At 44.2% G+C, this 27,722-nt stretch overlaps 1 protein-coding gene across 3 annotated transcripts in view; it reads left to right on the forward strand.

Annotated features, from left to right (window-relative positions):
* Nucleotides 1-27,722, forward strand: part of ADCY5 (adenylate cyclase 5) — a 321,010-nt gene that overhangs the window by 244,847 nt on the left and 48,441 nt on the right. For all 3 annotated transcript variants that reach the window (XM_050916994.1, XM_050916995.1, XM_050916996.1), the window contains one exon: nucleotides 9,741-9,881. In XM_050916994.1, coding sequence (XP_050772951.1) covers nucleotides 9,741-9,881 — 141 coding nt within the window. The remainder of the gene's footprint in view (nucleotides 1-9,740; nucleotides 9,882-27,722) is intronic.

The following is a 27,722-nucleotide window of genomic DNA, read 5'->3' on the forward strand; positions in this document are numbered from 1 at the left end:
ATATCCATGTGGCTTAGGAAGTTACTATACTTAAATTGGTCACAAAGACTAGTGTCAGAGTCCAAGAGAAGCGAGGTATCCTGAGTTCTAGGCCTCACAATTCCAGCGTCCTCACTCTTACAGTTCATTTGTTTGTAACTGAAGCCCTGAGCTTGCATCTTTGCCCAAATCTAAATACCAATTTTAATAGAACAAAAAGTTATCAGAAGTGAAAAGCATTTTCCCTTTCCCCACCCTGCTTAATAATTTGCTAGAAGTAAAGATGGACAAGGTACCAGTGTTTTACTTTTGCTTCCATTCCCTCTTTTTTAGCTACTTTCTTGTGTATGATTTATTTAGTGAGGTATTTACTGGAGTCCGTTCCAGTAACCTCCATAAAATGTTCGTCTAACTTAGTAATGGGTTCCTGTGAGTCGTGTCTGGGTTCCTGTTAGTCACACACTGTATATGGAGTTCTCATAACAAAGCTGAGTATGTATCACGTTGTGGCAATATATTTCATATGGACTAAAGATGTAAATCTTCTGTTTTTCCACCTAAACCAGGAGCAGCAGATGCAGTGGCAGGGCAAATTTCCCTCACCCTCCACTGCTCCACAAATGTACCTCATCTCCGATCTTTAGGCTCCTTCCAGGGGTGAGAGAGTAGGTCTGTTTAAATCCTTGGTCTTTCTGCCAAGAAGGGTTGTTTTTGGTGAACAACACTTCATTGGACGGGTCGGTCACTTGGTGCCTGATTTCTACAAGGTGGTGAACCCCTTCAAAACCCAGTTCAAGTGTCTCTGGTGGCATTCAGCGCCTTACAGCCCAGGACCTCTGTTGCTTGCACTGTCCATGTAACCCACACCAGGATAGTGTTGAATCTTTGTCCATCTCTAATAGCTGGTTGACGTAAGTGGTTACTGAGTCGGCTACTGTTTCCAGTTAATGACAGCGGTTCTTTAGCTCAGGTGGTAGAAGCTCATGCTTTTAGCATTGAAGGTCCCATGTTCCAACCCTGCTGTCAGCCCAAGCAAGATCAGTTACATCTACATCAGGCTTTGCAAGTCTTATTTATTCTTTCCAGAAAGCTATTTTACTTGCAGTTATCATTGAGATAACTATTTTCATTTTAAACTTTCTGACCTTTGGAGCTGATATTTTGCATGCTTACTCTCAGTTTTTTGAAAATCTTGAATTTAAACAGAACTCACCTTTGCATGTTCAGATAAAATCAGTCAGAGGGAAAACAGGTTTGCTTGACTTCAGTGGAGGGACACTCCTTACCTAGTGATTAATTTGGCCTAGCATGTTTATTTGCATATGCAATCAATTACCTATGCAATTATTATGCCAAAAACCCCAAGTAAATACAACTTTATTGTTGATGCCAAATAAAGTAAGGGAATTCACAGTAGTGAGGCCAGAATTTCAGATAATTAAGGTAAACACTTGTGGACCTAATTTACATAGAGTTACCATGACTGCATTTTCAAATCCATGCAGTTAGCCATTTGGATGAGCAATTTCCCAGTTTACATGGGCATACCTCAATTGTCTGAATAACTGGCCCATAACTCCCACAGACACTATAACTCAGCATTGTCAGGAGTATAGCTAAGGCATAAAATTAATGCCCAGGACTCTACCATTTTTGCCGCACCAAGGAAAAAAAAAAGAAAAAAAAACCTCCCAAGCTGCCAAAGCAAAAAAAATAAAAAAGCCGCCTGACTGTGCCACCCCAAGAATGGATGGAATGCCGCCCTTAGCATGTGCTGCCTCAGGCATGTGCTCTCTCCGCTGGTGCCTGGAGCCGGCCCTGTTAATGGCATACACTGTGAAACCAAATTCCATTTACTGTTGCTCTGATTAATCATAACTTTGAATTTCCTGTTGTTTTGTCTGTTTGAATTCTCAGCTGTTAAATGAATTATTTGCATCAACATAGTTTTCTGCTGCACTGATTAAATAGGAGGAATGTATGTAATATTTTTCTGTTCCAATGACTTGTGTATATATATCAGACTATGTCCTCCTTTGAAAATAGTTTAATAAAAGGATGCTACCAACTTGAATTTTTTTTATATTGACTTGTTAAAAAAAATCTAGTTTCTGGTAGAACAGTCTTTAAATAACATCCACAGAATTGAAAATATACATAGGGACTTTTCTGCTTCTCCCTTGATGCTTATAAAGATCTTTTACTGGCAGAGGCTCGAGTTCAAAACCAAACCGGTTCGGACGCAACCCCATCTCTTTCCTCTCCCTGCACATACCTGCCTACTGCCTCTTCAGTTTCACCAGCAGCTTTGCTGGTGCTGTTACTGGTAAGCACTTCCTTGCAGAACTTGTGGGAAAACTGGTGTTTGAGCCCCTGCCCTCCCATGCCTCAGTTAAGTACAGGAGTGATGGTGTTATGCTATTGCCATTTTCCTCAAACCGAGGGATGCGAAGAAATAGCCAAGGGGACACAGACAGACCTCTATATTGTTCTCCCGAGTCTCCACTTTCATTTGAAAACAAAACAAGTTAACCAATAAACCAACCAACACAAAAACCCCTAGCTCCTAGGGTTGTGAAGAAACCGTTCAAAACATAAAGCAAGTGTAACAAATGCTCAGATGTCTGCCTGAATTTGCAGACAGCCTGAAACAATAGATTCAAAGTGTGACCTTTCCATTTATTTTAATGGGATGTGAACTCAGATGCCAATTTAAACAGCAAGTTGCTAACTATTTCATAGCTCGTCAAAGCATGTAAGAAAGGCAAGGATATTTAGTATCTCAACCTTAACTATAGCAGAACTGCTGCTCTGCTATAATGAAGATCTCTGCGAGCATTTCCCAAAAGTGGGATGCGAGGCACAAAGGACTACCTGGGGAAGTGTGGAAGATGCGTATGTTACATTGAGTAGGGCTCATTGCAGGTAGTTTCATTTTCTTGAATGGAGGAGCATCAGCTTTCAGAAGTATGGGAAACACTATGCTAAGAAAATAAGGCAGGCACTGAACATGACCATCAACTAGAGAGTGAGAATGCTGACTGTCCACAAAGTGCTTCTGAATGTACAAACAGGGCCGGTGCAACCATTTAGGCGGACTAGACGGTTGCCTAGGGCGCCGAGATTTGGGGGCGCCAAAATGCGCCCCCAATTCTTTTTTTAAATTGTTGAGCAGCCGCTGCTGCTAGGACAGAAATGGAGTCTGAGCTGCCGGCGGGAGCCGCAGCCCAGGGTGTCCCTTGGGTCAGGGCGCCGCCGCGGCAGCCGGCAGCCCAAGGGGTCCCCTGGCCCAGGGAAACCCCGGGCTGCAGGCTGCCGCGGAGGCGCTCTGACCCTGGCTCAGGGCGCCGCCATGGCAGCCGGCAGCCCAGGGGCCCCCTGGGTCAGGGCACCGCCGCAGCAGCCGGCAGCTCAAGGTGTCCCCTGGGTCAGGGCGCCACCGGAGGGGGCGGCAGGCAGGTCCCGTGGAGCTGCCGCAGTGGTGCCTGCTGGCGGTCCGCTGGTCCGCGGCTCGGATGGAGCTGCCGCAGTGGTGCCTGCGGACGGTCGGCTGCTCGCGCCGCTTGGGTGGACCGCCGGCAGGCACAACTGCGGCAGCTCCACCGGAGCCGCAGGACCAGCGCGCGGGGCAGCGAAATTGCCGTCCGCCTAAGGTGCTCAAAACCCTAGCGCCGGTCTTGTTTACAAAGTCAACAAACCTTAAAAAAAAAAAAAAGGACACACATTTTTCTCACTTCTCTTTCAGTTATAGGAAATGTGGCTGTTCCCTGTAATACTAACAGGTATAAATTTTTCAGAAAGAAATGGTAATGTTGGCTTTTTAAGCCTGAAATAGCTCAATGAGTTCTGGCCATGGCTCCTAGGAAAACAGCTTTTATTCTTCTCTAAATAATATCCTAGAACTCCATCCAGCTGAACAAACAAAATGATCATTTATATGTTGTGGATGTGACTCTACTAAAACATTTTAGATTTAATGAGTTTCACTGCAACTGAGCCAGGCTTCCATTCACGTAGGTTTACTGCTGTAATGCAATTGGTCATATATTATTGTCAAAAATACAGTTCACATGGCAGTACAACAGCAAGACAATATAAGGAACTATCCTATAGCTAAATTAGACATGTCTATGCTACAGCTTTGACTGCTGGAGCTGCCCCACTGATAACCACAGATCTCTAAAAAAATCCTACTGTAGATGCAGCCATAGAGTAAAGGTGTTTGATGCAATTGATTGGTCTAAGAAAATCTCAACTATTTCTGTGGTTTTGACATGGTGTTACTGTAGCTCAGTGTGTGGGAAATGGAGATGAGAATTCAATAAAACCTCTGGGGATAAGATTTACGGTCTCTGCAAGCTAATATTTGAAAGTTCCCACAGCAACTGTTGGAGTTTATCCATGTTAAATTTGAAAAGCTCATTGCTGTCTGAGAATATTGCAGCTCCCATTGTAACAGATAGCACATAAAAATTAGCAGAATTGAAAGACATCGTCAACAGTTCTTTTTCTCAATCTTTTCTTATACATTTGATGACACTTTGTGTATAGTCAGTGTCATTCTGGGGTGCAGTCCAGACCAGTGAGGGATTGTGTCACGACCTGCCCTGCAACTTGGGGTCCCTCCCAATGCTTTGCTGCTGTAGCTTCCAACCTGGGCTGCTTACAGACAGCATGTAGGTCACACCCTGAGTGTCTGTGCATAGCTGCAGTCCTGATCCAGCAGCTCTGACCCCAGCAGCCTATCAGTAACACACCAGCCACACTCTGGCTTCCAGCCTCCTTGGTTACTACTTTCAGGCTGATCCCAACACACCCTCAGTCTTGAATTTTCCCGCAAACTTGTGTTCTGTGCTGTCCAGCCCTCTCCTGGACAGTTCAGATTTTAGAGGTTCGTTGGCCCTGTTCGGGGTCAATAGCCAATAACCAACAGCCTGTTATTTCAGTTACCAAGCAGCTCAGTTTAAACACAACACTGGGTTAGTTTAGATTAAAAAATAAAACAAGTTTATTTAACTACAGAGAGTGAGATTTTAAGTGAGTACGAGTATCAGGTATTAAAGTCAATAATAGCTACAAGAAAGGCAAAGATAAAATGCTTTCTAGTAGCGGAAACTTAACAAACTAAACTGGTTCAAGGTGAAATCCTTAGCACATGTTTCCAGCAACAGGGCTGACCAAATTTTCAGGTCAGGATGCCTTCCTCCTCCCCTCCTCCGCTCAAAGTCAAAAGGCTGGTTCCTTTGTTGTCTCAGGTGAAAGAGAGTGCAAGAGAGAGAGATACCCTGGTATGGGTTTTGCCCCTCACCTTTATAATCCAGTTCCCCTTTGAAGTGGATTTGTGTGAGGGTTACCCCTCAAAACAAAGTTTATTCAAGCTGTAAAGAAGGCAAAGTGGAGTCTGGGGGTGAAGGTGACCCATGCGTTTTCATCTCCCCTGTGTATGCTGAAATGCAGATTTGCCTTGTCTTCTTCCTGCTGTCTCAAGGACCCTCTTTACTACTTATATATAAATTGAGGTAAACACACATTTCTTTGTTTAGGATAGACCTGTTAAACCACTCCTTGCTAGTCAGGCATGGCTTTGAACACATGCTGCCAACATCATACATGGGGAATTCATAACTTTACATGTAATGTTGCTACATACATTTCACCATGATATTGATGACCAGTGAGTCATTTGTTTACCTCACAAGGCATATATTGTACAAAGATTATTATACTAGTGTGTATGATGCGCAATCGATCAAGTCAGTTTTCCTGTATAGTCAATTAGCAGGGGAGCAATAGGCTAACTAAACTGAAAAGAGTGACCCTTATATAGGGTGACCAGAAGTCCCGATAAAATCGGGACCGCCACAATATTTAGGTGGTTGTCCCGCGTCCCGATCGATCTTTCGCTCCGGCAGCAGCACTGTTTTTTTTGTTTTTTGTTTTTTTTGGTCCGCTGGTGGACCCCACCACGTGTCCCGATATTTTCTTTATCTCATCTGGTCACCCTACCCTTATAAACATCTACAGAGTAGAAAATCGCTTAGGCACAGATTTTTAAAGCTATTTTGGTGGTGGTACATTCAGCATCATGATGCCTAAGTTTAAGAGCATAAAATATAATTTTTCAAAGGGGATTTAGGCACTTGGGAGTCTAAATTCCATAGTCAGTTGATGCGATTTAGACTCCTAAGTGCCTAAATCTTTTTAAAAATTAGATTTAGGCTTCTAAATCTGTTAGGCATTGTGACACTGAATGCAGCCATGTCTAAATACCATTAACAATCTGGGACTTCATCTTTTTTTAAAAAAATTAAATCACAACATACTTTTAAAGAGTGTTCAACCAGAAATCGGAATTAAAAAAAAAAGTAAATTTGAAAAGAAATCAAGTTAAGAAGGTGCTTTTAAATAAGCAGTACAACTAACAGTGAAGTTGTGGTTAGCCATTTGAATAAGAAGTTTGAGTATTGTGTTTTATTTGTGCGAGCAAAATTTGCCACCAGAGGCTTTGACTGAAAAACACTGCCCCACACTGGGTTTTATCTATGGCAAAAGCTACTGAATACGTGGTTCAAAATCTCCCCTACACAATTTCCTGGGGAAGAAATGCAAGAGTTCTTCACACAGCTTTGGATAATTTATATGGTCTGTGATCTCATGGTTGTAAATGACCTCAATAGTGTGTGTATTTGCCACAGTTTGTCCTGACCTTTCCCCAACCCCGAACTGTCAGTACACATGTACCTACTGAGGCCTTTTATTCCTTTCAAATTAATCACACAATTGACATAATGTAAATGTAGTGTATGACAGTCAATTGTCCCTAGTCAAAAGCAAATGTAGTTTAATTGGCTGAGACCTTTCAGTTTATCTGCTTAGATTTCTGGAATTAAGTCTTTTCTTAAGATTATATCTGCGTTTACTAGATACATATTGCACTGTGCTTCACCACTGGGGAAAACTTGTTGCATGTATTTTTTATCGTCTATTGACTAAAGGCATTTATAATGTAACCAGATAGGTTTGCTTTTATAGCTCTCCAGACTAGATTTATTGCCTAGCTTTTTTTTTGATTGCTACTGGTTGAAAGTCTCTCGCCAAGCTGTAATAAAATGTACAGGCAGTGTCATTTTTATTATTCAGAGCAGTAAATATTTGGTTGTAGATACCTAATCTGTTCTTTCTGCCAGTGTTTTTCTGGCATCAGATGATATATATATAGATCTGTAACTATGCAAGGGGTTGCAGCTAGAGCACCACAAATGATTGTAAAGGTTAGAAAAGTAAAAGTTCTGTGGCTTTAAAAAAAAACGATAATAGAGTCATTTCATACTTGTGTATTTTTAGAAACATTTAAAACACAGCTTTCTTGGAGGTTAGCTGGAGTTTCCATAATGGTTGCTAATGTGAAGTTCATCTGGCACAAAATGTTCACAGTTCCAGCTCTTATAGATTAAACGATACTGGTTTGATGCAGGTGAGAGACAGGAGTGAGTATTCATGAGGTTTGTTTCCCCACACCTGTCTTTCTGTGGCTTCAGCAGTTTGTGATAATGTGTGGCTGCTTCTTCTAAGTTTTGCAATGGAGCTGACAGTTCTTTGCAGTTGCCCCCAGCCCATTGTAGCAATATACTAGCAATGCTCTCAGCCACCTGGGAATAGGTAATGAGATAGATAGAATCCTTGCAGCAGTTCAAATGCAGCCTTGGGGCAGTAGCAACCCCAGGTTGTTATTATCCAGTGGCTATTAAGATCTCAATTATGAACCCTGTGCCACAGTCAGCACCTTTGTTGACACTCCCAGGAAAATCATAGGGGTGTAAAGACTGAACTATTCACTCAAACACTACTGTAACCTGTCTCGGCATGAAGAGCCTGCAGTCTACTTGAGGGCACTGTCGGTGTGACTGTCCCTTTCCTGTGAGTATTGAGGACTACCGTCTCCATGGCTGTCAATCTATCACCTTTCCCCAGCACTGATTTTTCAAAGATTGTTTTTTAATTCAAAAAAGCATGACAATATAAAATGTGACAGTTAACTCTCTGGTTACCATGGAAATAGCACCAGTCATTCTGTGACAGGAATGTGTTGAATGCCTTGGAAACCACAGTTACTGCTTGGGACAAGAGAATCCGTATGGAGAATACATGGACTAACCTGTGTCCTTCATCCAAGACATGAGCTGAACCAGGCTCAATCGTTTTGAAAAAATTGTGGCATTTTCTTTTCTAAAATTGTTTTGCTACCTCCGCAATTCCTGGTTTTGAAATCCAAGATACGCAACAATAATTACATGAGTCTGTCCTGGTGCTTGTGCTTAGCCAGATCCAGGAAATCTTAAAAAAAGGTGATCTCTCAAGCTATTAAAAAAACATTTCAAATGCTCATTCCAACAGAACCTGCGAACTCTCCAAGGGTTGCCCATCTCTCAGTAATTATATATTAACATGCTTACGACCATGGCCACGTTGGTTTTTGTTAAGTCAACACGGTCAGATCACATAGTTCCCTATTAAGTAAGTCTCCTGTTGAAATCTTGGTCTGAATGAAAACTACAGGATTGATCCTGTACAAGCTACTTCTGCCTCCTCTACAAAACAGAGGCCAACAAGAGGATAGAGAAAATCCTATGTTGAAAAAGCAATGCCTTTCATCAGCTAGAAAACACCCTCAAAAGACATAATTCATAATACTATTATGTCACCCCATAGCACCCTGCACTGAGGAGCGGTGCCAGGGTTTTTGGCACACTAGGCAGGAGTCCTTCCACGCTCCCGGTCATTGGCAGCAATTCTGCGGTGGGGGGGTCCTTCCGCACTCCCGGTCTTCGGGGCACTTTGGTGGCGGGTCCCGGAGCGAGTGAAGGACCCACCACAGAATTGTGGCCGAAGACCCGGAGGCAAAATGCCGCCTCGCCAAATCCTGATGCCCTAGGCGACCGCCTAGATCACCTAAATGGAAGCACAGGCCCTGCGTGCACTTCTGTTTTTATTGGTGATGAGCCTGAAATAAATCTCTGGGTTCAACCACACCCCAACCTTTGCAACCGTCTTGAGTCAGGTCCAAATGTCATAGCTTTCTCTTACCACCAAACACCATTCAACTTCAGGAGAATTTCAGTCAAAGACAAAATGTGCCATTAGAGTTGAAGAGGAGAAAACACCTTTTTCACCTTGTGCAGTACCATTATTTTCTTCTTAGCACTTACCAAGTACAGTACCCAGCGAACATTAAGTATTCTTCAGCCCTCCTTTGGGAGGCATCCCCATTGTATAGGAGGGCAGGCTCAGTGCCAGAATTGAAACCTGGCTCCTAGTCCTTTACGCAGATCAGCCCTCTGCCTTTGCCCTGTACATTGCAGGCACATTGATTCGTGTTTTCCAAGGAATCTTAACACAGTCTCTTCCCCTCAGAACTACAATTTTGTTCCTGAATTTAATTGTTCAGTCTCAAGGCAAAAAAAGACACCCTGTTTGCACTAACCGGAGTTGTTTGTCCTCACAGAGGAGGGGAGTTGTTGATGGGCAACAAATGTTGAGTCCTTTGAAAAACTGTCCCATTATACTTAACTGTGACGCTTGGAAGGACAGGAAATAAAGCAATAAAGAACTGATCAGATGAATGCTCCTTATTTCTGTTGAAGTGCATGATTAATAGGTTAATGCAGGGGGATAAAAGATCAGAAACAAAGTAATCTGGGGAGTGATTACCATGTAAAATGTTTCAAAATACGTGATGCAATTCTCTCATGTTTTTATTTCAGAAAGATGAGAAAGCGACAATAGCCAAGATGAACAGACAGCGCACCAATTCCATCGGCTATAACCCTCCACACTGGGGTGTAGATCGCCCCTTTTACAACCATCTGGGTGCTCACCAGGTCTCCAAGGAGATGAAGAGAATGGTAAAGATGTTTTGCTTTATGGAATATTTATTATTATTATTTATTATTTATAGAGCACCAAGGGCTGTGTATGGCACATTGCAGAAAAATAGGGCACAGTCCCTGTCTCGAGGAATTTACAGTCTAAGGGGCCAATGGTGCACACACTTACTATTGGACATGGTGAATATTACCTTGACTTCAGAAGGACAATTCACAGCAGTACTAGGTACTCCTGGACACAAGTGTTTTGTGGGATTGGGCCCTAGGTTATTTGAGGATGACTAATACTGAGATGGGACGTTGATGGGAGGTTGAATGCTTTTATTTAACTCTTCACCATGTTGTGAACACTCGCCCCATGTTGAGTGAGAAGAGCAAGTTTTCTACTAAATATGTGTAGACACCAAGTTTTCCATATGTAAATGAGATTAATTGCCAAAGGTTATTGTCATTGCTTTGGTGTTTTTGAGTACACCTACTGTAAGTAATGTTATCATTTATAGTCACTGGTCTCCAGGGTCCCTACTGAAAGGAATCTTTTTCGTGACTTGCAACTCTCCAAAGGAAAAGTGGCAGCTCCATCACTTGAATCATTTAAGATTGCACTATACACAGCACTCAAGAATACACTGTAAAGCATATGTAATAGTTGACCTATGGCAATAGGTCTCCAGTTCCTAGCCTTCCTTTGGGAAAATTGAATTTGATATCCAACCAGTTGCCAACACAACTTCTTGACAGGGCAGTGCTGCTCTCTAGCTCATTTTAGGCAACATTGGAGATGGTTAGTCTTTATTTCCCTGTATTCCCTGAAAGAAAGATGAAGGAAAAGAAAACACTTTATTTTAATAGGCATTTCATAATAGTAACATAATAATAACACTTAGCACTTTCGTAGTAATTTGCAGAGTCACATTGTTTTACAAACATTAACTTATTAATCATTGATTAATCAAAGCTTTTAAAATAAACAAATTTCTTTTAATCTACATTTCAAGTTAATTCAGGGCAAAATTAAAAATGTGTTTCACTTACAAATGGATATGTCTCTGAGATTGTAGAATCCTAGAAGTGTAGGGCTGGAAGGAGCCTTAAGAAGTCATCTAGTCCAGTCCCCTGCACTCAAGGCAGGACTAAGTAATAACTAGACCATTCCTAAAGGTGTTTGTCTAACTTGTTCTTAAAAATTTCCAATGACTGAGATTCCACAACTTCCCTAGGCAATTTGTTCCAGTGCTTAAATGCCCTGACAGTTAGGAAGTTTTTCTTAATGTCCAACCTAAACCTCCCTTACTGCAGTTTAAGCCCATTGCTGCTTGTCCTATCCTCAGAGGTTAAGGATAACAATTTTTCACCCTCTGCCTTGTTGCAACCTTTTATGTACTTGAAAACTGCTATCATGTCCCCTCTCAGTCTTCTCTTCTCCCAACTAAACAAACCCAGTGTTTTTCAATCTTTCCTCATGAGTCATGTTTTCTTGACCTTTAATCATTTTTGTTGCTCTCCTCTGGACTTTCCCCAGTTTGTTCACATATTTTCTGAAACGTTGCACCCAGAACAAGACACAGCATTCCAGGTGAGGTCTCATCAACACAGAGTACAGTGGAAGAATTACTTCTTGTGTCTTGCTTACAACATTCTTGCTGATACAACCCAGAATGATGTTCGCCATTTTTTTCCTCCAAGAGTGTTACACTGTTGACTCATATTTAGCTTGTGATCCACTGTAAGCCCCAGATTCCTTTCTGCAGTATTATTTTCTAGGCAGTCATTTCCCATTTTGTGTATGTGCAACTGATCATGTCTTCTGGGAGTACTTTGCATTTGTCCTTATTGAATTTCATCCTATTTACTTCAGACCATTTCTCCAGTTTGTCCAAGTCATTTTGAATTTTAATCCTATCCTCTAAAGCACTTGCAACCCCTCCTGGCTTGGTATTGTCCGCAGACAATTGGAAATTACAAACTATATACACACACATATTTTGCACACATAATTATGTGGCATGTTGCATATATCCCCATATATTTTTGAAAATGCAGCGCTTACTGAGTGATAGAATTATTTTTTTGTTTTCACTAAGCATAATTAGGTATGATTGAGGGTCTTTGCATTTTTCTGCGAACTGCTTATCATTGAGGCTACGTTTTAGTCACGGGTATTTTTAGTAAAAGTTGTGGACAGGTCCATGGGCAATAAAAATTCATGGCCCCTGAGTCCTGTCCATTACTTTTATTAAAAATACCTGTGACTAAATCTTACCTGCTGGGAGGGAGGCACTCCTGAAAACTGCTGCTGGGGGGGGGGGGGGAGGCAGCGTGGGGGGGGCAGCCCATGCCCCCATTGCCACTCTGAGCAGGGGGCAGCCTGTGGCACTGCCGCTGATCCTGGTGGGGGACGGCCCGTGGCCCTGCTGCCGCTCCGGGCGGGAGGTGGCCCATGGCCCCACCACCACTGCTACTTTGGGCAGGGGGCAGCCTGTGGCCCCACTGCCACCACCGCTGGTCCTGGCAGGGGATGGCCCAGGGCCACATCGTTGCCACCACTGGTCTAGGCGAGGGCAGCTCAGGGCCCCGCCACCACTGCTACTTGTCCTGGACCACTGCTCCAGGGCAGCACGAGGGAGCAGCTGCCTGGGGCTGCTAGAGCAGCAGCCGGTGCAGCTGGTCCCTGGGCTTTCCCAGCTGCTGGGATGATCCTGGAGTCAGCTGCACCAGCGCTGCAAAATTCACAGGTCTCGGAAAGTCACGGAAGCCGTGACTTCTCGTGACCTCCGTGAATGATTCGCAGCCTTACTTATCATTGACATTACAAACCAAAAAGCTATGTTAAAAGAACGTTATTCAAGTTGCAACATTAAGCTCTCAGAAATTAGGAAATTCCATTATTCAGATGGCTGGGCTCACAGCAGCTAGGAGCAGCCATTACAGGGAAAATCCAACTTCACCTCATAGTTCAGGGCTGTAGCGAGTATGTTCAGCCACTCTGTGATGATTACATGCAAAGTCTGGTCACACAAAGAGGTTGTGAGGGGGTCAAATATACTCAGTGAGGATAGAATCTTTGGAGATTTTAACTGGTAAAATCTAAAAGTCTCTATGGAGCATGTGCAAACTGTGATTTTCTCCCCCAAAGGCTGATAATATAGCCAAATGTAGGCAGACTTTTCACAGGCATGGCAAAAAGCACATTGCTGACACAAAGGCCACTCCCCAGCCAAATTTCAAGTTCCTACTCCAAAGCACGGGGATGCTAGGACTGGAAATTATTACCAGAAATTTTTAACAAGGGCATAACAAAATTTTCCTAAAAATTCAGCCAAATACAGACCTTTGCATGTAAAATTTCAGCCCAAACAGTTAATTTGGTGAAGTTAAAGCAACTGAAAACAGGGTCTTATAATGGGAAGTGTCAGATAACCTTAATTATAGGTGGTGCTACCAGTTTGCCTATACTATCTTTTACCTTCACAATAATAAAGCCTAATCCATTTGGATCCCTATAGTCATGTGATCTTATTTAATGAATGCAGGCTTTTTTTCCCTTCCCAAGCTCTTTAAATGTAGTTCCATGAAATAGCCATAACATATTATCTGTCTTGGCAGTACATTTTGTCAGTGGACGAATCTGTTACCTTTTCAGTAGTTCGGACTCAATAGGCATGATGTTATTAGCAAATCCTAATCAAGATAGCATGTAATTATAAGTAGAAGTTTCTTTTGAATTGGCTTGAAAAGGGTTGTTGCATCATCCTATTCAGAAATGAAGAGTGAGCATGCCAAATGCTATTGTGCTTCATGCTGTTAATTACAGTTTGCCATGTCTAGCTCCTTGTTCAGTTGGAAAAACATAATTATTTATTGACATATCAAGATAAGATAAAAAAAATGTGCTGCCAATTGCTTAGGGGTGGGAGAGAGTTCTGGAACAAGGGAAGACAGTGTCACTTTCTCATTCCTTTACATATCTTGTACCTTAACTTGCAATGACTTTTACTTTTAGAAAGAGTCTGCAGCTCAGAAATTCTTTCCTGGTAGATCAACCTCCATTCCTTTTAGTACCAGTTAATGCTTCTTCGTTACACTGATGGGAGAATTTAATTTGAGAGGCTGACATTGTCTACAACTCTTTGTGTCAGATTCACTCCCAAAAATCAATTTGAAACTGACTCCGTTTTGTTTTTTACTTATTTTCAGGTTTTGAGACTCCCCCCCACTATCACTTTTACACAACACTTTCCTTTTGTTTGTGATGCTGTAGCCAAAAATAACACCTGCTTTCTCCATGGAAAAGATCATTTTACTGTCCACTAGGCAGGTGGTTTGCTGTTTCAATCATAGGTGGGATTTTTTTCTCCCTTAAGGTAAATTCTCCTTCTGCAGCTTTGTAACAGTTAGCTTTCTACCCTGCCAGATGGGCAGTGCAGTGGATGTGTGTGGTATAAAATACATATTGCCGCTGTTGTATTAGATGCATACCCTGTATTGTGTGCACACAAGCACACTATGTCTGTAAACTATATGTCTATGGGTAAAATAGACACAAAATATGGATGCACAAAAATATGTGTAGGTGGACACAGGTTTTATCAGCACTTAAGTGGGGTGATGTCATGGCTTTGACCTTCATAAGTAACAGTCATCCCAAACTCCTGAAAATGTACCCTTCCCTCCATACCACTCACTATGCATTTTTTCCCATTCCCTGCCCATGATAGTGTGGTATAAAGGTTTTTGTTGGCAATCCCTCGGGGTCAAGGATGATCTTTTAGCCAGGTTTTTATTTTTATGGTTCTTTGATGACTGAGGAGTCCAATCCTTGAGCCGCAAACTCTTTGGCAAACATTGTAGGTAATGTTGGAAGGCAGTGTTGGGCCATGATTGCTACATGACAATCATCTGTCCTTTCTTTTCTGGCATGTTTCTGTGATCAGGGCAAGGCGATTTTCCTCAAAAGTGATCGTCCCTACTCTGGCAAGTCTTGGCCAGTCCTGGGCTACTATATCCCAGTGCATGGTATCTATGCCACATCTATGAATGTTTGTCTTAAGGATGTCATTAAAGCATTTATTTTGACCTTCCCGTTGTCACACACAAGAGAAACTACACTTTTTTGATTTGCATTTCCTCAGCAAAGACATTTTGGAATCAAACTTCCACATTCAGGAGGACAGAGAGAAATGTTCTAATGGCAATGTGATTATTTGTTTAAATCCTGTACGAGGGGGCTCTGAGGTTTGAAATATATTAATGTTACTGGGTGAGATGGCTTAGTGGTTGCAGTGCCCATACCTTTTTTTTCTATAACTTTGTAAGCTTTATCTTGTCACTTCATTGTAACATGACACTTATGTCATGATGCAACGCAGCCATCCTTGCAGCGAGACACCAGACCAGTAGAGCACTTCTCACCAGCAATGGGGCATTGGTAGCGGGAAAGCACTGGGTGCTCTGGGAAGTAGCTAGTCCTCACGTTCTCTTTGTGCTCTGGGGATGGGTTTCCAGAGGGCAAACTAAGTTGGACTAGAATTACACTGTGATACCAACAACGGAGAACATCAAGTTGACACATTTGGGTTAGGTTTATTATTCTCAAACAAGGAGTGTTCACATGGGCCAGAAGATCTTTTTTTTTTCCCTGAACCACTTGCCTGGTCCCAATCTTCTAGTGAAGATCCAGAGTGGAGAAAAGTAAAATGGGGTTTGAATCCAATGAAATTACACCCTTGCTGGCTCACTCGGCCTTCCCTGACAGCCTCTGAAGCTCTTACTCATAGCCTTTCCTGGAGTGGTAGGCAGATTGATTAGCTTGGATGGCAACCTGGGCAGCAGTGACCATGAGATGATCGAGTTCGGGATCCTGACAAAAGGAAGAAAGGAGAGCGGCAGAATACGGACCCTGGACTTCAGAAAAGCAGACTTTGACTCCCTCAGAGAACTGATGGACAGGATCCCCTGGGAAGCTAATATAAGAGGGAAAGGAGTCCAGGAGAGCTGGCTGTATTTTAAAGCTGTCTTATTGAGGGCACAGGAACCAACCATCCCGATGTGCAGAAAGAATAGCAAATATAGCAGGTGACCTGTTTGGCTTAACAGAGAAATCTTCAGTGAGATTAAACACAAAAAAGGAAGCTTACAAGAAGTGGAAACTTGGTCAGATGACTAGGGAGGAGTATAAAAATATTGCATGAGCATGCAGGGGTGTAATCAGGAAGGCCAAAGCACAACTGGAGTTGCAGCTAGCAAGGGATGTGAAGGGTAACACAAAGGGTTTCTACAGGTATGTTAGCAACAAAAAGAAGGTCGGAGAAAGTGTGGGACCCTTACTAAATGGGAAACGCAACCTAATGACAGATGATGTGGAAAAAGCTGAAGTACTCAACACTTTTTTTGCCTCGTCTTCACAGTCAAGGTCTGCTCCCAGACTGCTGCACTGGGCAAGACAGTATGGGGAGGAGGTGAGCAGCCCTCAGTGGTGAAAGAACAGGTTAAGGACTATTTAGAAATGCTGGACATGCACATGTCCATGGGGCTGAATCTAATGCATCCAAGGGTGATGAGGGAGTTGACGGATGTGATTGCAGAGCCATTGGCCATTATCTTTGAAAACTGGTGGTAATCGGGGGAGGCCCTAGGCAGTTGGAAAAAGATTGGATATGAGTCAACAGCATGTGCTTGTTGCCAAGAAGGCTAATGGCATATTGGGCTGCATTAGTAGGAGCACTGCCAGCAGATCGAGGGAAGTGATTATTCCCCTCTATTCGGCACTGGTGAGGCCACATCTGGAGTATTGCATTCAGCTTTGGGCCCCCACTACAGAAAGGATCTGGAGAAATTGGAGAGAGTCCAGTGGAGGGCAACGAAAATGATTAGGGGGCTGGGGCAAGTGATTTATGAGAGAGGCTGAGGGAACTGAGCTTATTTAGTCTGCAGAAGAGAAGAGTGAGGAGGGATTTGATAGCAGCCTTCAACTACCTGAAGGGGGGTTCCAAAGGGGAATGGAGCTAGGTAGTTCTCAGTTGTTGCAGATGATAGAACAAGGAGCAATGGTCTCAAGTTGCAGTGGGGGAGGTCTAGGTTGGATATTAGGAAAAACTATGTCACTAGGAGGGTGGTGAAGCACTGGAATGGGTTACCTAGGGAGGTGGTGGAATCTCCATCCTTGGAGGTTTTTATGGCCTGGCTTGACAAAGCCCTGGCTGGGATGATTTACTTGGGGTTGGTCCTGCTTTGAGCAGGGGGTTGGACTAGATGACCTCCTGAGGTCTCTTCTAACCCTAATCTTCTGTGATTCTATGATCTTCTTCCTCCCACTCCTCCATTCTTGATCTTCCTGCCAAGTAGAGCAACAGAGCCCATCCAGGAGGTTGCCAGCTAGCACACTACACCACTGTTTCTGGCTCACTGCCATACATGTGAGCCCTCCCTGTGAGGTCCAGATCCCCAGGACTCTGCTTCATTCCCCCCTCAGTGTAAACTGCCTCAGCTCACAGGATTTCCACCAAACCCTCTTTCTTTGCTTTTTGCCAGCATCAGCACTATATCCCTCTGGCAGTTAAAGACAGGGGAGGATGGGAAACAGACACGATGAGAAATACCTGCCTGCTCCAAAAAAAGTAATGGAGAAAATAATCTGCCCTGTGTGAGAAACTGCCGTCAGTTGGCAGACTACTGTAAACCTTACTAGGCCACTGTTCCCTTGATGGGCCTGTTTGTTGCTTGTGATGCCTCTTCCAGCATAAACAGTGTAGAGCAATTAGAGTCATCTCATTCATGTTAATTAGCCAAAGCAAACCGAGTGGAAGAGACCTGGACAAGATCGGCATTGTGACTGCACAGAACTGGAAAAGAGCCAGAGTAACCCTGTGAAAGAATCTGCTGTCAGCTGGTTTCTGTTTTTGTTATTCTTAGGATATTTTTTCTTTCTAAAGCAACGGTAGTGGACCGAAGATAAACTAGTATTTATTCCCCCATGGAAATACAATTTTGTTTGCACTGTGTGTGATATACACAAAGGAACAGAGTTCCTGCTCCTCACTGTTACACACTCAGGTGACTTGAAAATGTGGTGATTATGAGGATATTTTAACTTGTTCAATAGTAACAATACTTCGCTTTTCTGGAACACCTTCCAGACTAAGATCTTGGAGCGTGTTGGGTGTATGAATGGATTTTAGTTTCTCACACACCCAAGAGGTCAGGGAATATCTTTGTGTCTCAGTTCCCCCATCTGTAAAATGGGAATGTAAAAACTAAATCTCCTGGCCAAGGTCACAAACACAGTCTGTAGCAGAACTAAGTGTGGTACATCTTTGAGAAAAGGAATCTTATGCTCTCTCTCAGGACTGCCCGTCTGAGCTTTTACATTGGCTCCTCGATGAGCTCCTGGAAACCACTGACAAATCGCTATAAAATGCAGCAGATTGCAGCCAGCCATACCTTTAATAAGAAAGTGCAACCCACAGAGATCACATGCCCCAGCATGCAGTGTTCCATCTGGCTGCAAGTGGAAGGATAACATTGTTACCAGAGGAATTGACAGGCAGGATGGTTCGGGTAGACTGGTGGGAAGCACTGCTTATTGCTGCTCCACACATGTATGCCGTCCTCAAGTGTGTGCTGCTGACTCATGAGTGGGAGGCCAAGAGCTTGCTGACTCTGCCCCTCACCAGCAGACTTCATGGGGCGCCCATCCTAACACTCAACAAGCACTTGGAGGGTGCAGTAAGTCCTGATACACGCACTAGGGGAAGAAGTCTGCCTCTGGCTTCTGATTTCAGTCCATTCTCCATAAATGTACAACATGGGGGGGAGGCTTTTGTCCATGTAGTCTCAAACGAAGGGTGATGAGTGTGAGATTCTTTGGTTTCTAAATATTACACACACACAAAAACTACTTTGCAACCTTAATTGTGTTCTTCTAACAGAAAGCACTCAACAGTCAGGAAATGCCAGCCCCCATGTGCCTCTGCATTATAGTAGTTTTTAATTACATGATAACATATTAGGTTTTTTCCATAGGACTTTTGCCTCAATCAGTGCACAGAATGGACAATACTCACTTCAGGAGTGGTTATTCAATATTTTGTTTTATCCTCATTGCCCTATGGATTATTTTCTGCACATCGTTCAAACCCTGTTCTGAAGACAGAATTTTGAATTTCCATGCTAGATCCTGTGGAAAAAGTAGTAGGTGACCATGTAATTAAAGACTATCATAATCCATACACACCATGGGGCTGAATTAAGGTTGCACACCATAATCTATAACAGGGGTTGGCAACCTTTCAGAAGTGGTGCACGGAGTCTTCATTTATTTACTCTAATTTATGGCTTTGCGTGCCGGTGATACATTTTAATGTTTTTTAGAAAGTCTCTATAAGTCGATGTATTATATAACTAAACTAGTGGTGTATTGTAAGATAAGGTTTTCAAAATGTTTAAGAAGCTTCATTTAAAATGAAATTAAAATTTTGATCTTACGCTGCCAGCCCGCTCAGCCCGCTGCTGGTCTGGGGTTCTGTTCACCTAGGCTGACAGAGGGCTGAGCAAGGCCTGCGGCCGGGACCCCAGCTGGAAAGGGTCTGTCAGCCAGAACCCAAGACCAGCAGCAGGCTGTGTGGGGCCAGGACCCAGAGGGCTGGAGTGAGAGCTGGGGGCTGGGTATGTGGGGGAGTATAGGTGTCAGGGCAGAGGGGGGGCTGGGTATGGATGGGGGTGCCGGTGTCAGGGCTAGGGTTGTGGTGGGGAGAGGATGAAGAAGTCAAACAGAGGGCTGGGTGTGTATGAGGGAGGTACAGGGCTCAGGGCAGGCACCTGGGGGGTGTGCAGGGTTCAGGGCAGAGGGTGTGGTGTGTGGGGGGGGTCAGGGCTCAGGGGGAGGGCTGGGTGATTGCCCCCCCTAAGAACTCCCAACCCTGCTGCTCCTTGTCCCGACTTTCCCGTCCTGGGACATCTGCCCCCAACTGCCCCCCAGCACCCCACACACTATCTAAGCCTCCCTGTTCCTTGTCCTTGGACTGGACCCTACCCCCTACCTGTCCCCTGACTGCACCGATCCTTATCGACACCCCCGTCCCCAGCAGACCCCCGGGACTCCCATGCCCCATCCAACCACTCCCCGCCCCGACAGGACCCCCAGAACTCCTGACCCATCCAACCCCCCCCCACTCCCTGCCTGCGCCAACCCCTCTCCACGCCCCTGCCTCCTGACAGGACGCCCAGAACTCCCAACTCATACAACCCCCCCAGCTCCTTGTCCCGTGACCGCCCCCTCCAGAGACCCCCCACCCTAACTGCCCTCCCAGGACCTTCCTTGCTCCCAGTCCCCTGACTGCCCTGACCCTTATCCACCCCCTGCCCCCTCACAAACCTCAGGACTCCCATGCCCCATCCAACCCCCTCTGCTCCCTGACTGCCCCCTCCAGAGACCCCTGCCCCTAGCCACTCCCCTGGGATCCCATTCCCCCCCATCCAACCCACCCTGCTCCCTGTCCCCTGACTGCCCCCACTGTTACGGAGTCACCGGGCGATGCTCTGGAACTGCTCCCCACCAAGCCAGGCAGGACTTTGGGGAGCCTCCTCTCCCTTGGAGCAGACTTGTTTTGGGCAAGAAGCTCACACGTCTTTACCTCCTGGGTCTCTCCTTGGAGCATTCAGCATCCTCTGCCCCTCCGTGTGCTTCCCACAGCGAGTCCACCCCAGCGGGGTCCTGGGGGGCCACAGGGTTCTGCACCCCCACTTTGCAGTCAGACGTGACTCTCAGCCAGCCAGTAAAACAGAGGTTTATTCGATGACAGGAACAGGGTCTAACACAGAGCTTGTAGGTACAGCGAACAGGACCCCTCGGCCGGGTCCATTCTGGGGGCAGTGAGCCAGACCCCCAGGTCTGCCCTCCACCCTTGACCCCAGCCAGCTCCAGACTAACAACCCCTCCCAGCCCCTCCTCTCTCCTCAGCCCCTTTCCCGGGCCAGGAGGTCACCTGATCCCTTTGTCTCCAACACCTTCAGCTGGCACCTTTGCAGAGGAGGGGCCCAGGCCATCAGTTGCTAGGAGACAGAGTGCCAGGCATTTAGGTGCACTGGCCCTTTGCTCTGCCAGATACTTAAGAACTGCCATGGGGACACTGAGGCACCAACACAGTACTCAAAGAAAACATTAAGAACTTTCCCAGTTCGTCACACCCACCCCTTATCCAACCCCCCCAGCCCTGGGCCCTTTACCTTGAGGCTCCATGCAGAGCCAGACACGCTGCCGCGCAGGAGAGCACAGCTCCCCCCCCCCGCGCTGCGCGTGGTGGCAGCATGGCTCCGGTTGAGCAGAAAGCGTGTCTGCCTCCCCGCGGAGCCAAATGCTGCCCCACGGGAGCGCACAGCCCCAACCCCCAGAGCGCTGCACGCGGCAGCAGGGCTCCAGGGGAGGGGAGAAGGCAGGGGAGGGGCCGGCAGCTTGTGTACTCGGCCCACGCTCCGGTCTGGGAGCGCAGACCCCACGGCTTGCCGTGCCGGGACAGTGGGGCCATTTGCCCACCCCGTGCGCACAGCTATGCTTCTGCTCCCTGCCGCCGTGGGGGGAGCAGAGGGCAGAAGAGAGCGGGCGAGACTGCGCAGGATTTTTAATAGCATGCTTGAGTCCGAGCAGGCTCCAGCGTGCCATTAAAATTGGCTCACGTGCTGTCTTTGGCGCGCCTGCCAAAGGCTGCCGACCCCTGATCTATAACAAACTAAAGTACTTTGGCTTCAGTCAGTTGTTGTTAATTTTAATAACACTTGTTTGGCTTTCCAAAAAAAAAATGCCCATGTGCTCTTCTCTTTGTGGAGCTAAAAATAATTTGTTTTTACCAAAAGTCCCTTTTAGTGCCAGTTGTATGTCATGGTGGCAGAGTTCAGCTCTTCACCTGAAAATACACAGATTGGAAAGTGCCCTTGTGGCCACTGGACAGTTAGGTTTTGACCTTTAGGAAAAGCAGTATGACCTGCATTGTGCTATCTAGTTGGTCACAGGGCGGCTCCAGCTTTTTTGCCACCTCAAGCAGCGAAGCGATATAAACAAACAAAAAAGATAAAGCTACAATTGGCGGCACTTCGGCAGCAGCTCTACTGTGCCGCTTCATTCTTCAGTGGCAATTTGGCGGTGGGTCCTTCGCTCCAAGAGGGACTGAGGGACCCGCCGCCGAATTGCTGCCGAAGACCCAGACGTGCCACCTCTTTCTATTGGCCGCCCCAAGCACCTGCTTCCTTCCCTGGTGCCTGGAGCCAGCCCTGTTTGGTCATGCGTAAGTGCTGGCATGGGTTCCAAAGGCTCCCATATGTTCATTATACTCCTCTTATGCTGAGTGAAGTAAAACTGCTTAGGTTGACAGCTAGCACTTGTCTCAGGGAAAAGATGAGGCTTAATTTAGAATCAAGTAAAAAGCCCTTTTAAGCAAGCATGAGCAGATTTCCCAAAATGTCACCTGAGTCCTGGTGTGAACTCCAGGCATCTCCCCCCATTATTGTTTCACTTAGGGTATGTCTACACTGCAGTTAAAAACCCATGACTGTACCATGCCAGCTGACTTAGGTTTATGAAGCTCAAGGTAAGGGGCTTTTTAAAGGCAATGTAGCTGTAGCTTTTGTGAGGTTGGACGGTCCTAGAGCTCGGACTGCAACCTGAACCCGAATGGTTACACTGCAATTAAACAGGCCCTTAGTCAGAGCCCAACTCAGCTGGCATGGGCTAGCCTTAGGTTTTGAATTGCAGTGTAGTAGATGTACTCTTAGAGGGAGAGGATCTGAAACTGAGTAGTTCTAGGAATAAAAAAAAATTGAAATGTGCAATGCTAATTTGAAACCAACCGTCAAGACTTCACGCGTTTGGATTCTTTCATGTGAGTGGATGGGAGAGATGCTGAAGAGTTGACCAAAGGTAATGGAAAGATTTGAGAGCTGCTGAGTTAAGCCCCAGACTGCACATGGGTCCTGTAGAGAGCAGAGGCTGAGCTACAGGTTCAGTGGACTCTCAATGAGAGCTTTAAGTCTCCAAGATTATTTTCCTGCTTAGTGGATTTAGTTCTACAAGAGGAGAAGGCATGAGCGACTCCTGAAAGGTGTCAGGCTCCCTCCACTCCCATTGTAGAGAATGTGCGATGGAGCTGTTCAGGAGGCACTCAGCACCATGCCAGAATCAGGCCCATAGAGAGGCAAGCTGATTTTATAGGTCTGCTCCAATAGGGTGACTGCTCTGTTAGCTAAAAACCAGGGGTTGGGCTAGGGAAGAGGACAGAAGGGAATTTTGGGTGCAAATGTCTATGATTTTAACTTTGATTTAACTGAGGCCTAGTCTACACTGCACAGGTCAACGTAAGGCAGCTTACGTCGACCTAATTATGTCAGTGTACATACTACAGCCTTGTTCTGCCAAGGTAAGTGCCCTGCTACACCGACACAATAACTCCGGCTCCACGAGAGGCGTGGCACTTATGTCAATGTAGTTAGGGCGATGCAGTGTCTGTGGATAGCTCTGTGTACACACTGCATTCCTTACATTGGCTGTTGGCTGTCTTGTCAGCTTCACAACTCCATACTGGAGCTATGGAACCACCATATAAAATGTTTAATACCTCATACAGGCTAAATACAATGAAAGTCAAACTTTATTCTGGTGGATCAAGACTAGCAATCATCCTGTATTAAGTTATTTAAAATAAAGTTAAAAGTCAGCACTATTGTTTTACACATAATTAGCATATAGAATTTGAAGTTCTACAACTGATATCTGGAGTGGGTGTGTCTGTTTGCATGCATCCAATGAAGTGGGTCTGTAGCCCACGAAAGCTTATGCCCAAATAAATTTGTTAGTCTCTAAGGTGCCACAAGTACTCCTGTTCTTTTTGCGTATACAGACTAACACGGCTGCTACTCTGAAATGTGTCTGTATCGTAATGAGTGTGAGTGAAGGGGACCTGACATTTATTACATTCTTATTTTTACTTGAAAACCTTGGAATTGATCTAATAATACAGGAACATTCTAGACCATTTTGTTTTGAATGGCATCGTTTGAACAAACCATTTCCCCAAATGTGTTACATAATTAATGCAAATAATGTATCAAAAGCTTAACCTATTCCATATACCGAAAAGTTGCTTAAGACATTAAATCAAAGTCTAGAATGTGGACTGAATTATATGTTTAATTATTGTCTATGGTCCAAACATACAAAAATAAGGCTATACGTTACCTACCCTTAATGCACAACAGAACTCCCTCCGATATCATTGGGAGCTTTGCACAAAGATCAAGGTAGAATTGTGGCACTTAGTTAACAATGAATGCCAAAACTTTCTAACGGGGGCTGTGATTTTTTGAATGTCAGAGTTCTTGGATGCTGAATCCTCAACAAAATAATTTCAGTGATGCTGCAGTTGAAGTCAATGAAAGATGTTGATTGTTGCTCAGTTGCTTTGATTTCAGGCTCCATGTATCTAAGATTGGGCACTTTAATTTTAACGCCATTTCGAAAGTAGAAAATAAAGTTATTGTTGCAGTCACCATCACTTGGTGGGAGGGAATTAAGGATGGGAAGGAATTTTATAGAGCACTTCCCAGGTTTACTGATATTTCTGTCTTTGTTTCTTGACCACTTGAAAGTTCATTTACCAAATTTGCAAGCCCAGTTGTGGTAGTTGTATGCACAGCATAGGCCCATCACTCTGACCTGCTCCATGTGAAAATATGGCCCCTGAACTGTCATCATCAAGATTAAAAGTTCATGAAAAACTGGTAAGTGTGTGAGGTTCACACCCCTCAGGGGTGTTGCTTCTGGCTAAGACAGTGCTACATTTGTCATTATAGTTATTAAAATAACCTTCCAAGAAACGTTTTGGGGGGCAGAGGATTCAGTGAAAACTTTCATTCTGCAGAAAATGAATCTGTTGCTTGGCCAGATATATCCACCATGTTGGCCAAATCTAAGTCACGAGCCAGAAGCTGGACACCTGGTACTAAATAATGTTTAAGGAACAACTCATCACTTTTTACTGCCTGTGAAAAGTTCCAGTTGGCACTGTTGAAACTAAACCCTTCTAGTCATGAAATGGGTACAGCACAGGGCAGGCACAGTGGAAGCTTCCTAGACTATTTTGCAAATATGCCTCAACCTTGCTCTGTGGGTGCACACTTTTGCATCGTTTGTTCTTCATGCTGACTCATTCCTTAAAATCTTTGCTGGGGCTGCCAATGAAGCTGCCAATTGTTATGGTGGTGCTTTCCAATCATGTGGACAGTAAGAGGTAGACTGTGACCAGAGGCTGTCACATCCTTGGAGCTGAGTAAAAAGGTAAAAGGCAGATGTAAAACTCTTCACCTTCCTTCTTAAATTTACAATAGCTTAATTATTGCAACAAGTGTTCTCAAAGTTGGCATTATTATTTCAAAAGGCTCTTGACTTGAAACAGAAATAGTGATCTGCTTGTCATATATTTGACAAATGTTTTATCACTTCCTTTAAATAATCTGTATCGATCGGCAACTTCAAATAAACTCAAGTCAGTTTATAAAGCAAGCAAGGAAATTAGAATGATTTGAACTGTTAGAGCAATAGGCACTCATATAAATCCATATAATAAAATTTTGGAACAGAGACAGCAATACAATGGTCAGTCTTTCTCTCCCATTCCTCCCAAGCACTGTAATAAAAAATAATTACGTAGAAGTAGGTTTTAAAATGTATAGGATCAAACAGATAGAAGACCTGTTAAATCATCTCATCCATCCCTTGTTAATAACTGTTGTCTTGGCTTTGTGCAGCTAAGTGTGGATTACTATTCCTGAATTTACATGTGGTGGATTATTTTAGTTTTACAGCAGTTCTCAGATTTCATTACTTTATGATTGCAATTAGATCGTGGAATAGTGTAGTCCCCTATGGAAAGTGGCAGAAGCTCTGGCACTGGGGACATTTAAAATGAGACTTGACAAAAGATTAGCTAAGACTCTGTCTGGAACATTCGTTCTTTAGTTAATACATTGTAATAAAAGCCTTGATGTGTTTCCAATTCATTTTTAGACAGGGCTCGAGGATTTCTACCCAAAAGAGGATCCATTTCATTTTCTTTATTCTAGAACTGTTCTTCACCTCCTTTGAACTCTATTTTTCTGATTTTTGTTGTGACGCCTGCTGTGTCACCCTTCCAGTAGCCATGAGATTGATTCTAGCTTGGGCAATGCTGACAAGGGAGGCAAAGATCCATTTGAAACCACATCATGAATTCAATTTTACCACTTTGTCATACCACTGACATGCTGTTTTTGTCTTAAGGCTTCGTTTTGAGAGGTGCTGAGCACCCACAGTTTCCTTCAGGGTGTAAATTGTGGTGGTTAAATTGGGAGATCCTCTGACAAACCTACAAAGCTGGTTTCTAGGTTCCAGCAGCAAGAGTGCCACAAGAGGCCTCTAGTGCCATGTCAGAATTTAAGGGGAGAGATTGTCTCAAATATTTGGGGTCCTGATAATGTAGGACTTTAAATATTACAAGGCCACTCACTGAATTGCACCTGGAATGAAAAGGTGTACACATCTACATAGAAGATCCTTAAACCTCACCAAGCAGAGAGTAAATTGAGTTACCAAGCTGAAGGACACTTGAGGAGAGGACCTAAAATAAGCTATGTAGATAAGACAAGGCCTGATTTTTCACAGGTATTAAGCACTTGCAACTCCTATATTTTAAGCTTCTCAACTGAGCACTATTGTTTAAAGCAGTGGTTTTCAAAGTTTGGGTCGCAACCCAGTGCTGGGTCATGGAGTGCAAGGCACTGGGTCGCCTTGCTCAGCACCCAGGGATCCTGACTGCTGGCCAGTAGAAACTAGTAGTCCCTACCTGTTCTGACACTGCACTGCGCCCCAGAAGTGACCAGCAGCAGGTCCAGCTCGTAGGCGGAGAGGCCACGTGGCTCCGCATGCTGCCCCCACCCCGAGCACCAGCTCCACACTCCCACTGGCCTCAAAAGGCATGTTGTTTCCACTAACAGGCATCATGCACAAAATGTGTATGCTTACTGAAAACAGCATAGAGCCCTAAAGTATGTGGAAAATTCCAAACACTGATTATGCTCTTCTGCCAATTGCTTAGAGAGGGTCTACTTGAGGAAATGTTATGAGGAAGTACCCTAAGATTATCTCAATTGAATCCCTGAGCAATGTTTTCAGTATCCCAGTGAAATGCTTCTGTGCGAATAAGGAGTATTTCCTTTAATAATATCTCAGTCTTTTAGATGGTGCATTTAAAAAAAATCAGCTTGCAGGTTCTCTTGCATAATAATTCCATTTTATGAGCTTTGCTGTATGAAGAAGCCATCATTCATTCAAAATGGGAGTATTTGAAGTGAATAATTTAATTTACTCAGCTAAAGAGGATCCCACTAAATATAATTTTAAGCTGCTTCTCCCTTCAATTAAAATTCAAGTCACTCTTAAATATTTAACCTCATTAGATGAGAAGAGTCACAAAAGAAAAACTGAATAATATATTTTTGCTATACCTGATGTTTGCATTTTTGAGTCTTTCATTTTGAGAATACAGCGTAAGTTGAACTACTAGTCTAGAAGTCTCTCATTAATCATTTCCAGTGTTTCAAGCAAGTTTTAGTGTTTAAACAAGAATATAAATTAACCCAATATTATTTTTTAATGTTTTAAATTGGCTTGCCAGAAAAAAATCCAAGTTTGCTTGGGCAAACCAGGTAATTGCACACTCAAGCAGGCAGTTAGGCATGATTGTCAGATGTCTGTTGACCTGTGAAAGTTTGCCCGTTGTAATGTGTTCACCTGTTTTTATGAGAATCACTGCTGTGTCCTTTAGAGTTCAGAATCAGTAT

Source organism: Gopherus flavomarginatus, chromosome 10 (genome assembly GCF_025201925.1).
Source record: "Gopherus flavomarginatus isolate rGopFla2 chromosome 10, rGopFla2.mat.asm, whole genome shotgun sequence".
Lineage (NCBI taxonomy): Eukaryota > Metazoa > Chordata > Testudines > Testudinidae > Gopherus > Gopherus flavomarginatus.